Source organism: Centropristis striata, chromosome 2, assembly GCF_030273125.1.
Source record: "Centropristis striata isolate RG_2023a ecotype Rhode Island chromosome 2, C.striata_1.0, whole genome shotgun sequence".
Classification (NCBI taxonomy): Eukaryota; Metazoa; Chordata; class Actinopteri; order Perciformes; family Serranidae; genus Centropristis; species Centropristis striata.
In genome coordinates this window covers 33301469-33314988 of record NC_081518.1, presented here as the reverse complement: position 1 = coordinate 33314988, position 13520 = coordinate 33301469, and the positions used below count along the sequence as shown (strand labels likewise).

General features: G+C 41.2%; 1 protein-coding gene across 1 annotated transcript in view; it reads left to right on the top strand.

The window, feature by feature from the left end:
- Positions 1 to 13520, top strand: part of nfatc3a (nuclear factor of activated T cells 3a) — a 67521-nt gene that overhangs the window by 26960 nt on the left and 27041 nt on the right. The window contains exon 4 of the mRNA XM_059349219.1: positions 13153 to 13352. Coding sequence (XP_059205202.1) covers positions 13153 to 13352 — 200 coding nt within the window. The remainder of the gene's footprint in view (positions 1 to 13152; positions 13353 to 13520) is intronic.

Genomic DNA, 13520 nt, shown 5'->3' with positions numbered 1-13520 from the left:
TGGCTTGTCACATGGATCCTTTCTCACAGCAAGACTGTCAATCAACCTGTAGAGGCAGAAAGACAAGCAGGCAGCCACTATAGCCAAGTTAGCTGCTCTGTCATTCGATAGCACCTTTGAGAGACTAGGTGAGCCTACATAGATCTATGGCTGCTCTTCTGTCTGAGAGAGAGAGAGAGGGAGAGAGAGAGGGAGAGGGAGAAGGAGAGCAATAGCGGAAGATTTCAGTCCCATTAATATTTGAAGAACACAGTGACAAGCTTCCTTTGTGCGTATGATTAGGATAGTGGCCTTAGAACCTGACCATGACCATTGTTATGGAACCCAACAATGGCTGACTTCAGACTGACAGTTCGGTCAGCTGTCCAGTAAGTCCAATAGGATTGCCAGGGACGGTCCAGTATCGTCCATATATCTTGAACACTTGTATATAATACTTTTCCAGTGCTACATTGTTTTCTTTGTCAAATTTTGCAGACTCGAATAAGCATTTTGTCTAAAAACTAAACGGATAATGTTACCTTGCTTCCACTGTTGAGTTTTGTTTAAATACAGTGTATTATTTGTCCCAAGTAGGTTTGCAGTGGTATACAGGTTTTTACGGTATATTTACGAACATTTATCATACTATGTACCATGTTGGCTTATCTTGTCAGCTTTTATTTATTTTGTTTATTTTCAAAAGGGAGTTTTTTTTCACATAGTTCAATTGGGAAAAAAAAGAAATTATAATAATGCAGTTGTTCAACTGTACTGTTTTCCTTCCTTTAAGGGTCATTGTTACTGATAATAATAATATAAAAATAATAATAACTGTGTAATACTGTTTACCATTATACTGTGAAACTGGATATTGTTATTGTATAGTAAAAAATCTGTGAAGATAAGGGTTCTTAAAAAAGTTTATTAATACTATCCTAAGACATGGAAAAATACATGGAAACACACAGATATTGTTAATTATTATTTCGGTATCATTGGTTGGCAGCAACATGTGTCAGGACTACAAATGGGAAATAGGTCTGTCCTTAGGCAAACTCAGTCGACACACAATATACAGCAGAATTTGAAAATACCCAACAATCGAACAGCTGTGGACACAAATCTTTCCTAAAACAAGGGAGCCCAAATTACTGCCATTTGTTGCTTTAGAAACAGCCTATGTCCTCATGCATTCAGTCATGCAGGCTCCCTCAAGGCCAATCATTAACCATTTCAACCTCAGTTAGACCAAGATTCTATCCTGCCATATGTGACGATGCATAATTTAGCTGTCAAATGTTTTCAACCAAGCGTTTGCCTCGCTTGCCCTCATTCCTCATCCCCAGAGGGAATTGTTTGGTTATAGCTTGGTTATGTATCGGTCTGGTGTAAGTGTAGTGTGAATACAGAAGATTCTGGTTTGTTTCATCTTTTAATGATATTTGTTTTATGTTATTATGGTTATTAGTTTTTATTGGGCTAAATCTTGACCAAGATTAGAATCTAAAGCAGCTACTATAACACCTTATTTTATTCTAGGTCAAGGATGTAAAAACAGATAAGTCACAAGAAACATTTACTACCACTTATGAACTTAAATACCCTTTATTCTGCTTTTGACAAATTGCCATACAATAAATCTCTCATAAAATGACCTGTACAGTTGTATAGTTACTAAAGGTGAAATAAGTCAGTGTTTCTTCTGTAGGCGTTATGAAGCAGTGTGTTGCCACAACCTGTGCTGAAAATGAAAATCAAATATATTTCTGCTGGAACGCACTTTCATGATGACATGGACAAACAGCAATGTGTTTTCACGGACAGAGGGAGCAGACAGAGGGAGACAAGCACACAAACAACATTTGCTTGTCATGAGCCGCAGTTTGCAGAGCCCTGTGAGAGAAAATGTTTGGGTTAATGAGTTTTTTTTGGGAGAGAAGAGTGACCATTGAGTCTGATTTGCAAGTCTATTTTTTTCTCATTTAACCGAACTGGCAGTAACTCACTTTTATGCACCAGAATAATTTAAGGATACACTTGCACAATCTGCCTTTGGGTGCTTTTATAGTGTAGACACTAAAAAACACTGACAATCAGCATAAAATGAACAGCTGGACTGTACTATGTGATAGTATCAGCACTCGTCCAGCAGGTCTAACAGTCTTTGTTTACTAAACACCCAGTCCTCTATTGTTGGTCTTCTTTGTCTTTTTTTGATGCACTGTGCAAAAAACAAAATAGTACCACATTAAAAGGTCATTTCTTCACCCCATGATGTCATTATTGTTTTTACAGAAACACAAAAACCAAAGCACACACATTGTGTTTTGTATTATTGTTTTAAGATTATCAGAATAATGATTTGAGAGCAAAAACAGAGTCATTCAGCCACTGTCTTATGACCAAGTATATGTTGGACGGAAGGGGGTCAGACCACTTGAAACCGTTAACAAGCTTGCACATATCATGTTTCCCAGGTGCACTGAAGGTGTGAAGAAAGCAATTCCCTGGAGGCTGAATGACACTGCTGCCTGTGTGTGCAGCTTTTCTGCCACAGATATTTTCTGCCACAGAAATTACACATTTCCCACTTAATTTCTTCCATATGAAAGACTTTGGCAGGCAACATTAAGAGGCAGCTTTTCTTTCCTTATTGATGATGTTAGACACTGGTATATGCAGTAGTTTACAAATTAGTAGCTGAAACTCCAGCAACTACCCTTTCTACAGATTGTTCTTCTGTACTTCTCCCCAGCGCTCTGGGGGACCTTTCATTGTCCTTGGGTCTTGACTCTTGGTGGTGTGATGTCACCATATGACGGCATAGCTGCCATCTGGACATGGTGATGACTTCCTTTTGTGGCCATGCTTTTGCCCAGATCACATACCACTAAGCTGCTGTATCAACAGAAAAGCAAGACAAAGTCTGCGGCTGGTCTAGTTTACATATGTAAAAGATCTAAAAATGTTTGTGTTGTTCTGTTAGTGTGCATGAGGAAGAAGATCGAGTTATTATGATGTCTTCTCCATGGTGTGTTAATCCTAAATTCTTCTGGTATTTTCCATCAGGCCGGTTGAACAAAACCCTGTTTGTATCAGGCAGAATAAGGGATGTTTGGGTTGTTTGTCTCTTTTTCTTCAGTTGGCCTCTTTGAAGCCTTGAAAACTATGATTTCTTTGTGCAGACATTTGTGTTTTAGTACTGTACAAATTTAGTACAGGTAGAGCCCCCAGTGACTCATAAAGAAATGGTGGATGGGGTGCATGTGATGGTAGCCAATAGAGAAATCCAGAAACGAAAGATCTATTCTTAGCTTTACTTCAAGGATGGCCGTTGCATAGTCCAACTCCGTTGTGGACTTACTATTGCATTGCAACGACATTTTTGAGTCGGTGGGTCCTTCAACGCACACACTCCTTTCTTCAGTATGCTGAGGAAAATAAATATGACAAAATAAAACAAAGCAAAACATTCTTTGCTACTCTACTCTGCTACTTTTTCCACTGTTGCAGCAACTGTGGTTTGGTCAAAATAAATTCTTAATTTATCATGTTGGATGAGAAAATATATTTCCCTGCTGTCTCTGTCTGCTGTTACTGTTGTCCTTGAGCTTTTAAAAAATTAAACATTTAACCTTGATTACGATTAATGAACAATTATTTTGTTTTTGTTTTTTGCTCTCAGTTCACTGACATGCCTTCGTCTTTAAATACGGTCAACTAAGCAAGGACTTTCTAATGACAGAGTGCATGTCTTTATGATTTTTTTAAAAAATCACACGGATTAACTATTTCTTGGTTATTCATTTAATATTTCAAACGGAAGTAAAAAAAGTGGAAATCAACTTCTCTAAAACAACAGAAAATTAATAAATTGCATTTCTTGCATTGACTTCTTTTTGTTCAGTGTTGTCTTCCCTAAAGACAAACTGTGCCCAAATGACAGTCATGGCATTTTTCTTGGGTACAAGCTACTCGAGTTGCTCAGTTGGCTCGAAGTTCTCCTCCATGTTGCTTTCGCATCACAGATTGGAAAAAAATAAACAAAATAATCGTCATGGGCAAGATTACATTGGTTAGAGGTTCTAAATGTCTGTTTTGATTGATTTTCGATTAATTGCCCAGCCCTACTCAGCCAGTTGCCAATAGCCGATATATTCTTCCAATTGACCAACCTAGTATGAATTAAGCTTCAAAGTATTCCATACAGTCAATCTACTACGTTAAGGCTTTAAACCTCTCTCCTTTAGCAGGTAGAGTACTGGCTTCAGGTACTGGCTCACAGTAACGTAATCTGTACCCGACAAAGCATTTGAAAACTCTTGCACACAAGTCCAAGCTTTGTTTACAAACTAATGGTCCCTATGTGGCAGGATAGAGACATCCTTGTTTTCCCGTCATCGGCCAACTATTGACTTTTATTGCTTAGTCACCTTTAGGTGGGAGTCCCAACATGTGTTTCACTGATCAGATTGTGGTCAAGCAAACTGTTTGCCTTCATCCTCTGCTTGTGGCCAAGTTTTGAAATCTGTTTTCAAATGTTTTATGTTTTAAAATCTGGGTTTTTAATATAAAAAACAAACAGTGACAGACAGTCACAAGGTTTATCACTCGTCATGTCTGTCTTTCACACACAACCATACTCACAATGTAGAGTTTTCCGACATGAAAACACACACCCTGACACTGCATTATAAATTTGTCTAACTGATGTGTTGTTTTGTAGTTACACAGGGTTTACCCAGAAACTGCTTTACCCAGAAAAGTGCTTTTGACAGGATTGTAGATTGGTCTCCAAAGATTTGTTTTAAAATTTTGCCGTTTCTATCTGGGCATCTACTAACCTGAATGTCAAAGCAACTACTTACCCATACCTCTAACCCAGTGGCTGTCATCCAGATTTCTCAGGGAGAAGGGTCGTGTGAATTTTTCAGCGTGTCTGTGAAGAATTTAATGGCTCAGTTGAGGAGCAGTTCTAGGTCAGTGATTTCTAACCTGCGGTTTTGGGCCCAGACACAGGATGTAGGAACTGTTGCAACCACTGAAAATAAGCGGCAATGAGCCACTGAGGAGATCCTATTAGAGCTGAAGTCAGAAATATATAGATTCAGTTTAATACACTGATTATTATACTTCAAAAATCTTGTGTTGTGAGCCGGTACTTTAGAGATTAAGCTCAACATTATGATATGCATGTATGAAGGCCATTCCCATGCTTAATTATGTCTCATAAAATGTTGCAGCAATTTTTCTGTTGATACCATTTGTCGGTAAATATTGCTCTTATTGTCAATATAACTAGGGAAGCTACACATCCTCTGAATGCTCTAGGTCTCTAGTTGGTGGTTGTAAAGTTTCATGAGGCTGTGATTATCCTAGAGAGTCATCTCTTATAGTGAGGTCAAGTTTAAAAAAACATTTTTTCTCACTTTTTTTTGCCTCAAACTGCATTGGATTAGTGGCCATAACGTAATCATAACATGATTCCAATAGATTCCTTAGAACTTTCTAGTTTCATATGATACCAGTATTCAAGCTTTTAATCTGAGCCCACCACATCATCTGAAAGAAACAAGTCTAAAGGCCATTTAAACACTCTGTGTCAGACTGGAGTATGTTGGGAATTGGACTGCTCAAACCAATAGGATTCTTTGAGGAATGCTGTGTATTTGTAGCGATATGATTGACCACATGACCTTTTAGAAATAATTGTACATTGCAGGCTGGCTACGTCTGTGCCTAGCTCACTAGCTGTTTTAGCCATTCCTCTGGGGCTAGCTGCAGACCATAATCGGTACACCTGTTGCTAGGAGACATATAAGTCCAAAGCCTCTCTGGCTTGCTGAGGTATCCTTGTGCGTATTTAAACAGCTTAATTGAGTGCTGCTGCACCCACACAAATATAAGGAGCCCCTCTGGTATTACCTGCTGCTACGCATTGAAGCAGGCAGACACAACAGAAAAAAGGCTGTCAGATACAGTCACACATACAGCTCTCAAACAAATGAGCAACACTGCATAGAATTGTGCTTTACTACAACACAAGTCTAGAGCTGCAGCGATCAATCTGTCAATTTACAGGATTATGATCGCTAACTATTTTGATAATCGATTAAAGTAAAATTTTCTGCAAAAATGGCAGAAAAAATGTGTTTTCCTGCTTTTCTCTGTTTTATGAAATCAATTACAGACATGACCTTGGACTTTGAGAGACTGCCATTTCGACATCTTTTCATTATTTTCTGACATTTTAAACGATTCATCATGAAGATCATCAGCTACTTGCAGCCCTTCACAAGTCTTTAGACTTCGAGAGTAGGAAAAAATTATGATATTCATCTTTAAATCTGTTAATAAATCTTAATGAAGTCATGGAGTCTGGTAACAAGGCTTTAAAAGAGAATATGACAGAAGCAGTCCAAGGCAGCCTTACATTTCAATTGGCTTGGATGCATTAAATGATTTTGATGTGTTGCACGAAGGCATGGCCATGACCCCATTGCTGTCTATCTTTGTCATTAACTTTGAATTTTTTACTGTCATTACCTCTTTTCTTATTCTGTCCAACTTTTCTCAACCTGTCTGACCTGCTTTCTTTCTTCTTCTGATTTGCCCGTGTGCCTTTTGGCACGAGGGAGCTTTTGCCTGGACACATCTCTCTCTCTCGCTCTTCTGCTGACTCTCTCAATAGTGTGGCTGCCATAATGGGGAGACACACAGACAACAATGCAGAGCCATGCGGTTTGCACTGTGTGAACTGGCTGCAGCTAGTGCTGCTTTGCCCCAGGGCTGTATTTGATGTAAACATGTCGGAAGCTTGGCTCTCATTTGTTGTAATCAGGCCTAGCTCACAGCGAGAAAACAGTCACTGAGAGGGCGAGAGAGACAGAGGTGTGTGTGTGTGAGAGAGAGAGAGAGAGAGAGAGAGAGAGAGAGAGAGGGGGAGGATAGAAATGGGAATAAGAGGAATTGAGCTTGGACCAGTCTAGCAAGGCCATATACAGCCCTCATGCAGTATACAGTAAACGCTCCTGTGTGTGTGAGTGTGTGCGTGTGCGTGCATGTGCGCGCGCATGTATTGACCTTGTTTAAACAAACAGTCAACCGGCCCCCTGGCTCTCTCTGCCCTCCCCAGTGTGCTAGGCAAACAGCAAGCCTGTGTGAGCTGCGCCGTGTGTGTGTGTGTGTGTGTGTGTGTGTGTGTGTGTGTGTGTGTGTGTGTGTCTGTGTCTGTGTCTGTGTGTGTCCATAGATCCGTGGTTGTTGTGCCACACTGCCACAGGAGGGAAACCACTGCCAGATAAAATGGACCCACTCGTGACCTTGACCACCATTGCTCCTGTTTTTACATCTGTTGTACACACATGCAAGCCTAACACACATTCACTCAAACACACACAGACACACACAGACACACACACACACACACACACACACACACACATCACATCACAAACCTTTGAAAGGACTACAGTTTACACCAAAGTCAGTGCCCTTAAATCCACACATTCTAACACACACACCATCCCTGACACAAGCTTCAGGGCTGTAGTTTACATCAACGTGAGTGTACGTAGCTGCTTGCTCATGCACACACACACTCACACACACTCACACACACTCACACACACACACACTTCTGCGTACACACAGAGTCTCACCATGGCAACAGTGGAGCAACACAGGGAAACAACTTGGCAGAGTCAGGCGCTCGCTGTGAGAAAGTGTCAAGTTACGGCACAGGGCTGAGGGCTGAGCTGAGGTAGGTGAGAGGCGAGGACAGGGACGGAGAGAAGAGTGACACAGGGAAAGGGGGGGGGGGATGAAAAAGGAAGGGAAGTCAGGATAGCAGAGGGAGTGATGAGAAAGATTAAAAAAAGGAGAGAATAGAAAGAAACAGATGGAAAATGAGTGGTAGGAGCGATTCTTGCAGGTCGTGGTTGCACAGTGTGAAAAGAGGCACTGTTTTGTTGCAGGGAGCAGGTGATGTGCTCCCTCTTAACTTTGCCCATGTAAATATCCCATCATCAATTGTCATTTTCATATTTTAAACCAAAAATCAAAAGTTAAAATATAAATGTGTTTATGCCTAGGTGCCTGTTTGTGTGTATGCAGTGATGGGAGATGTTTTTCCCCCCAGCTTGCGCGCCTTATTACTGGATCAGTGGAACAGATGAAGGCCAAAAATAAGTAGGGACTTTATTTAGTGGGAGCTGAGTATGTAACGGTATCCAGTGGTTTTATTTTAGGGGAGGGAGTTCATCCTAAATTCGATCCACAGTCCGAAGCGACAGCCGTAAGTTAGTTACAGGCTTGAGCGAGCCGTGTCCCGGGGACATGTGACCGGCTTTAATGTCAGTGTGGTTTAATATAAGAACTGATCTCTATCAGGCCTCAGTTTCTTGCTGACTGACCAGCTGGGCTGCTCTGTGGACGGGCAGAAAGGTGAGGAGTTAAAAGTGCAGCAGAGACCACCCTCCTGTGGTATTTCACACTCAAGCATAGATTTAGGGGGTGGTGGAGGGGGTGACTCAGGAATGTGAAACAAGTCGAGGGTGTGTGTCGTGAAGCCTCCTCCACCGCCAGGACCATGGTACTATCCATGTGTGCTTGTTTACATGTCCTGCTGTTTGCAGGTGGTGCTTTACCCATTTTCTGACCTGAAGGTGCAAAAAGGCCCCTGAAGTGAGCTTGGACTGCTATTTGAGGAACTCATCGCACCATTGTACTCAGTATTTAGGGATGTAAAAAGATGTGTTTAGGCTAGAAAGCTAATTATATAGATTTGAAAATCTTGGGGTAAATTAAAGTCAATGAATATTGTACTAAAATTATAACTAACAGCTTCCCACCTGCTCTGAAATCTTTCTTTTCCTTTTCAGCTTCCATCCCTTGTGCACCAGCCGCATGTGCTAAGCCCTTGTTGATAAAGTAAATGTTATTCTTTGAACCACCCCTGTGTTGTAAGGCTAAGTTATTGTTGACTGAATCAGTTTTGTTACTTTTTCAGTTTACATGCGTAAGCTGCTGTATTATTTTCCATTTACCTAACTGATCAAATTGAACATAATTGAGGAAACACCAAACAGAAATAGTGTTTTTGGTAACAGTTACTACTGTGGCAGAGTGACTGAATTAGCCCGTCTGTGTGGTATGTTTCTGTTTGGCCGGTACTGTTGATTCACTGGGACTGCTGAAGTGAGCCCTTTTCTTTCTGGCCCTCTAATCAGGTTTTCCTGGTTGATTATTTGATTTGGAAAGAGCTCCTGGCCTGCTAAGTGTATGTTTGTCAACACTCTGGCTGCACACCAAACCCCTCATGTGCAGAGACAGAGAGAAATGGAGAAATACAAGAGGACACAGAGGGGTAAATCGAAGGAAAGAAGAAAAAAGAGGGGCCTTTTTGTTCTGTGGATAGTGTTTGTGGCGTTGGGTAGAATTGACAAACGAGGAAAAAAATCTTAGACAACTTCTATTTTATTTATGTTGAAAATGTTCAACAATTTTAGGTGCTTGAATAGAAGAACTGAGGTATCCTTTGGCATGGGTGCTCATTTTTCTGTGCTTTTTGTCATGTTCTAATATAAACTCAGCAGCATTTTCATTTTTTTTCTTTTACTTCTGTCTTTCCTCTCTCACAGATACATTCCACCAGACACTGTTAACTCATTTTATGCTGTCTGGAACACACATGGTGCTGCAAATAAACATGCCTTGATTTATTGACACACACACACACACACACACACACACACACACACACACACACACACACACACACACACACACACACACACACACACACACACTCTGTGCTCACTTCCACAGTTTGCAGACATGATCATAAAACAAGCAACACAACCCACAAGACTGTTGATTCCTGCCACTCTGTGTTTCTTTGAATCCAGAATAATGGTGTCATTTACAGCCACAGATCCATTCAGATGTGCATAATTACCTGTTAGCTTGTTACTGGCGAGATTTGTCCTTTCATGTGGCTCTTAAGATCTAATGTGGTTTTCAAAGATGCACCCATTAGTGGTTATTATAGGGGCTTCATGCTGATCCTTGGTGCAACTTCCTCTCCAGTGCATTTCATGTGCCACATCCAGCAGAATCCAGACGCACAAGTGAGAAATTATCTCAGTCTATGCTGTAGCTGTCAGTTCAAGTTTAGGAGATCATTTCAGAAATGTTTGCTATCTAAGTGAGTTTGCATGTACTTTGTGTGAGGAAGAAGCTGCCTTTTCTGGCCATCATCCCTGTGGTTAGTGTCACAGAGATTTAATTCTGCCTCCTGCAGCACCCTCTGCACTACAAGAACCAACATCAAGCTCAAACTAATGTACGAAGCACAGAGAAGCAGACACACACCCAAAAACAACGTGAATTATGGATCTGTTTAGTTGTTCAGTCTAATTCAGACATGTCTCCATCATTGAGCAATTAAAACACATGGAAGTTGTGCAGCATACCCTTGGGGCAGGGAGTTGTTCCTTCAAAACAAAGCTTTTTGGCAGTAGTAGTAATAGTAGTAGTAGTAATTAGTAATTTATTGGTTTTGATAAAATAACAGCCACAACAAATCTTTCTGCAGATTTTTGGTGAATTGGAAAATAGAGATTTTTTATTTTAAGTCAAAATTCCGCAATCAGTCATACTCTTCGTGTGAAAGAAATCCCTTCATTCCTGTGCATGGCTAATCATCGCGAGTGTTGCTTCTTTGCTAACATATTTTTGTAAAAGTTACTAAACTGTCTGCATACACTGCTGATGCTGTATGGCTCCTACCTCAAGGCCAGCCCTGGCCTGCACTTCTCCATCCAGACTTGTATCTGACCTTTGGCCTCTCAACTCCTTATCAAGCTAAGACACTGAGATAGCCACACTGGTCCACGCTATGTGGTAATGGATGCTAATCAATCTGGAAACCTTATACATATTAATGGATTTAGTTTAAGGTGACCTTTGTGCTCCTAACTAGCGTGTTTAGTAGTTACTGAAAGTAATATTTGTGTACTTGCCAGAAATAGATCCATTGTTTTATTTACAATTCAGTCCTCTCTTGAGAACCAGTGGGTCTTTATTGAGCTCAGTAGCTCAACACTTTTTACATGCTGTACAAGGTTTTTATTCAGCTAAGAACAGTGGAGCATTATTCAGATTTAAGCTCCACCGCTCTGCCTAGTATCTGTCTCTGGAGGCTCGTCCTCTCACATAACCCGCTGTAAACACAGCATATTTCAGTTTTTCCACAGCTCAGTTCAACATAGGTGCCCCCCATACCTTAGCTTCTTTCACCACAGGGGAGCGTCTCGGAAGTAGCAAGGGAGAGAAAAGAAAAGGAGAGATGTGAACATTTTCACAGGATACAGGCAATTCCAATGAAAGAAGTTCCCATGACCACCAATTCCACATTTATTCCAATACACCTTTTACCAGTGCTGGAAATAAGCTGCGTTTAATAATCCTCTGAAAACTAGTATAGTTTAATAATTGGCTTTCAGAGAGAGTCAATATTTTGAAACCAAGCATGTCTTTGGTAGTGCTTGCTCACTGTTTTTCTCAGCTACACACACACTGTATGTTTCCAGGGCCTGATTGTGACCAATTTAATTCTTTTTTTTTTTTATTTTAGCTGGTTTTGGAACAGCACATGACAAAAATCCCAAGCCTCACCCACTTTCTCTCCTTCAATCCACCACACTTTTTGTACCAAACATTGACACAGCGGCGTGTGACGCAAACCTGCAGGGAGGAAAGGGTCAGTAGCCAGCTGTGGTGGGGTTGAGTCTTGGCAGTTCCTGGGGTGAAACAGCAATGAATGGCCTTGTTCTTTTCTGTTAAACTCAATGGGCTGCCCTCCATCTGAGCTCGGAGGTGTGGGCGGCGAGGGCCGGGCAGCAGGGTGGTGAGTGTGTATGTGCAGGAGGAGGGGGGGTGAGGGTGCCATTTTGCCGTCACGCGGTCTGCCAAGTACAACATTACAACAGTGGTGGGATTGTGTGGCCTGTGTGTTTGTTCTGTCCCTCTGAGGAGGAAAGGTCCTGCTCTCCTTTCCATCTTCCTCTTGTCTCCACCTGACACGCAACACTTCTTTCATCCAACATCTCACCTGTCTGAGTGGGACCCAGGGTGCCAGCACCCGGGGACTAATGGAGAGGACAGCTGCTAGTATCTGTGCCCCATGCCAACCAGGTTGGCACACACGAACCACTGGATTTGAAAAGCCTGTTGACATTTTTACTGGCTTTTTTTCCCTCCTCTTAGCCACAGTGTAACCATTAAAAGGCTTTTTATATAAATGAGACCTCACGGAATGAGTTGTTGATTGTGTGAATGATGCATTTATGTTAGAGCCCGACCCATATGGGTATTTGACACAGATGCCGATAATGATTTTAGAAGGGGGAAATGAATCAATAACCGATATGGTGGCCGATATAGTAAAAAAAATTTTGAGCTGTAAAGGAAATAGAGCTATTTTTATTTTACATTATCCTATGATATAACTGAGAAGATGAAGAATAATTTGAATAAAATAAAAAGCAAAATAAAAAAAAGGAAAAAAAGTTTTCATAACAGTGCATATCGGGCAGCATATACACAGATATGCCTTTGATAGGCCAATATCGGCCTGTAAATATCTGTCAACCGATATATCTGTCGGGCTCTTATTTATATAGTTCAACATAGATTTTTTTGGAAGTTGACGTGTTGATTTCATACAACAGACATTTGTTCTTCTCATAATCTCTTAAAGCTAACTCACTTTTTTTTTGTGGTAGATACAATATTACTTTGATTTGGTCCTGAAATGACTGTCCCAGACCAGGGTTCAAGGCCCCGGTGAGGTTTTTTGGAGGTAACAGCATCCTGCACAGAATCCTGTGGAGGGCAAGGCGTGCAAGGGGAAAAAATTATAGGTCTATTAGTTGAAAACATCAGTGTCAAGCTGGTTGGAGGCCAAAGCGCCAGATGAATCTCCAGTGGCCCTGCCAGAAATATCGCAACACTCTCGACCTGACATTTAGATTCCCTCCAAAAAATGGTGGCCTTCTGAAGGCAGTGGAAATGAAGAGTATTCCTTTGTTCACACCTCTCATCTGGACCCCAAGAACTCACATCTGGTTTTATTCTGATTTTCTATCTCTCTGTGTCGTGTCTCAGCTCATTGGCTACAGTGAGAAACCCATCAACCTGCAGATGTTCATTGGAACAGCAGATGACCGTTACTTAAGGCCGCACGCCTTCTACCAGGTGCATCGGATCACCGGGAAAACCGTAGCCACTGCCAGCCAAGAAATTATAGTCTCCAGCACCAAAGTTCTCGAAATTCCTCTCCTGCCTGAAAACAACATGTCAGCCAGGTAGGTGTCTGAAGCACTTCAGGGTTACATTACTCAGTTATGAGCTTACCACCATGAAGGAAGCCCTGTCCAATGAAAAAAAATAACACGTTTATGATCATATAGGGCTGTAACGTCTTCCAAAGGAAATTTAATAGATTTTCTTAATTTAAACCAACAGGAGTCGGG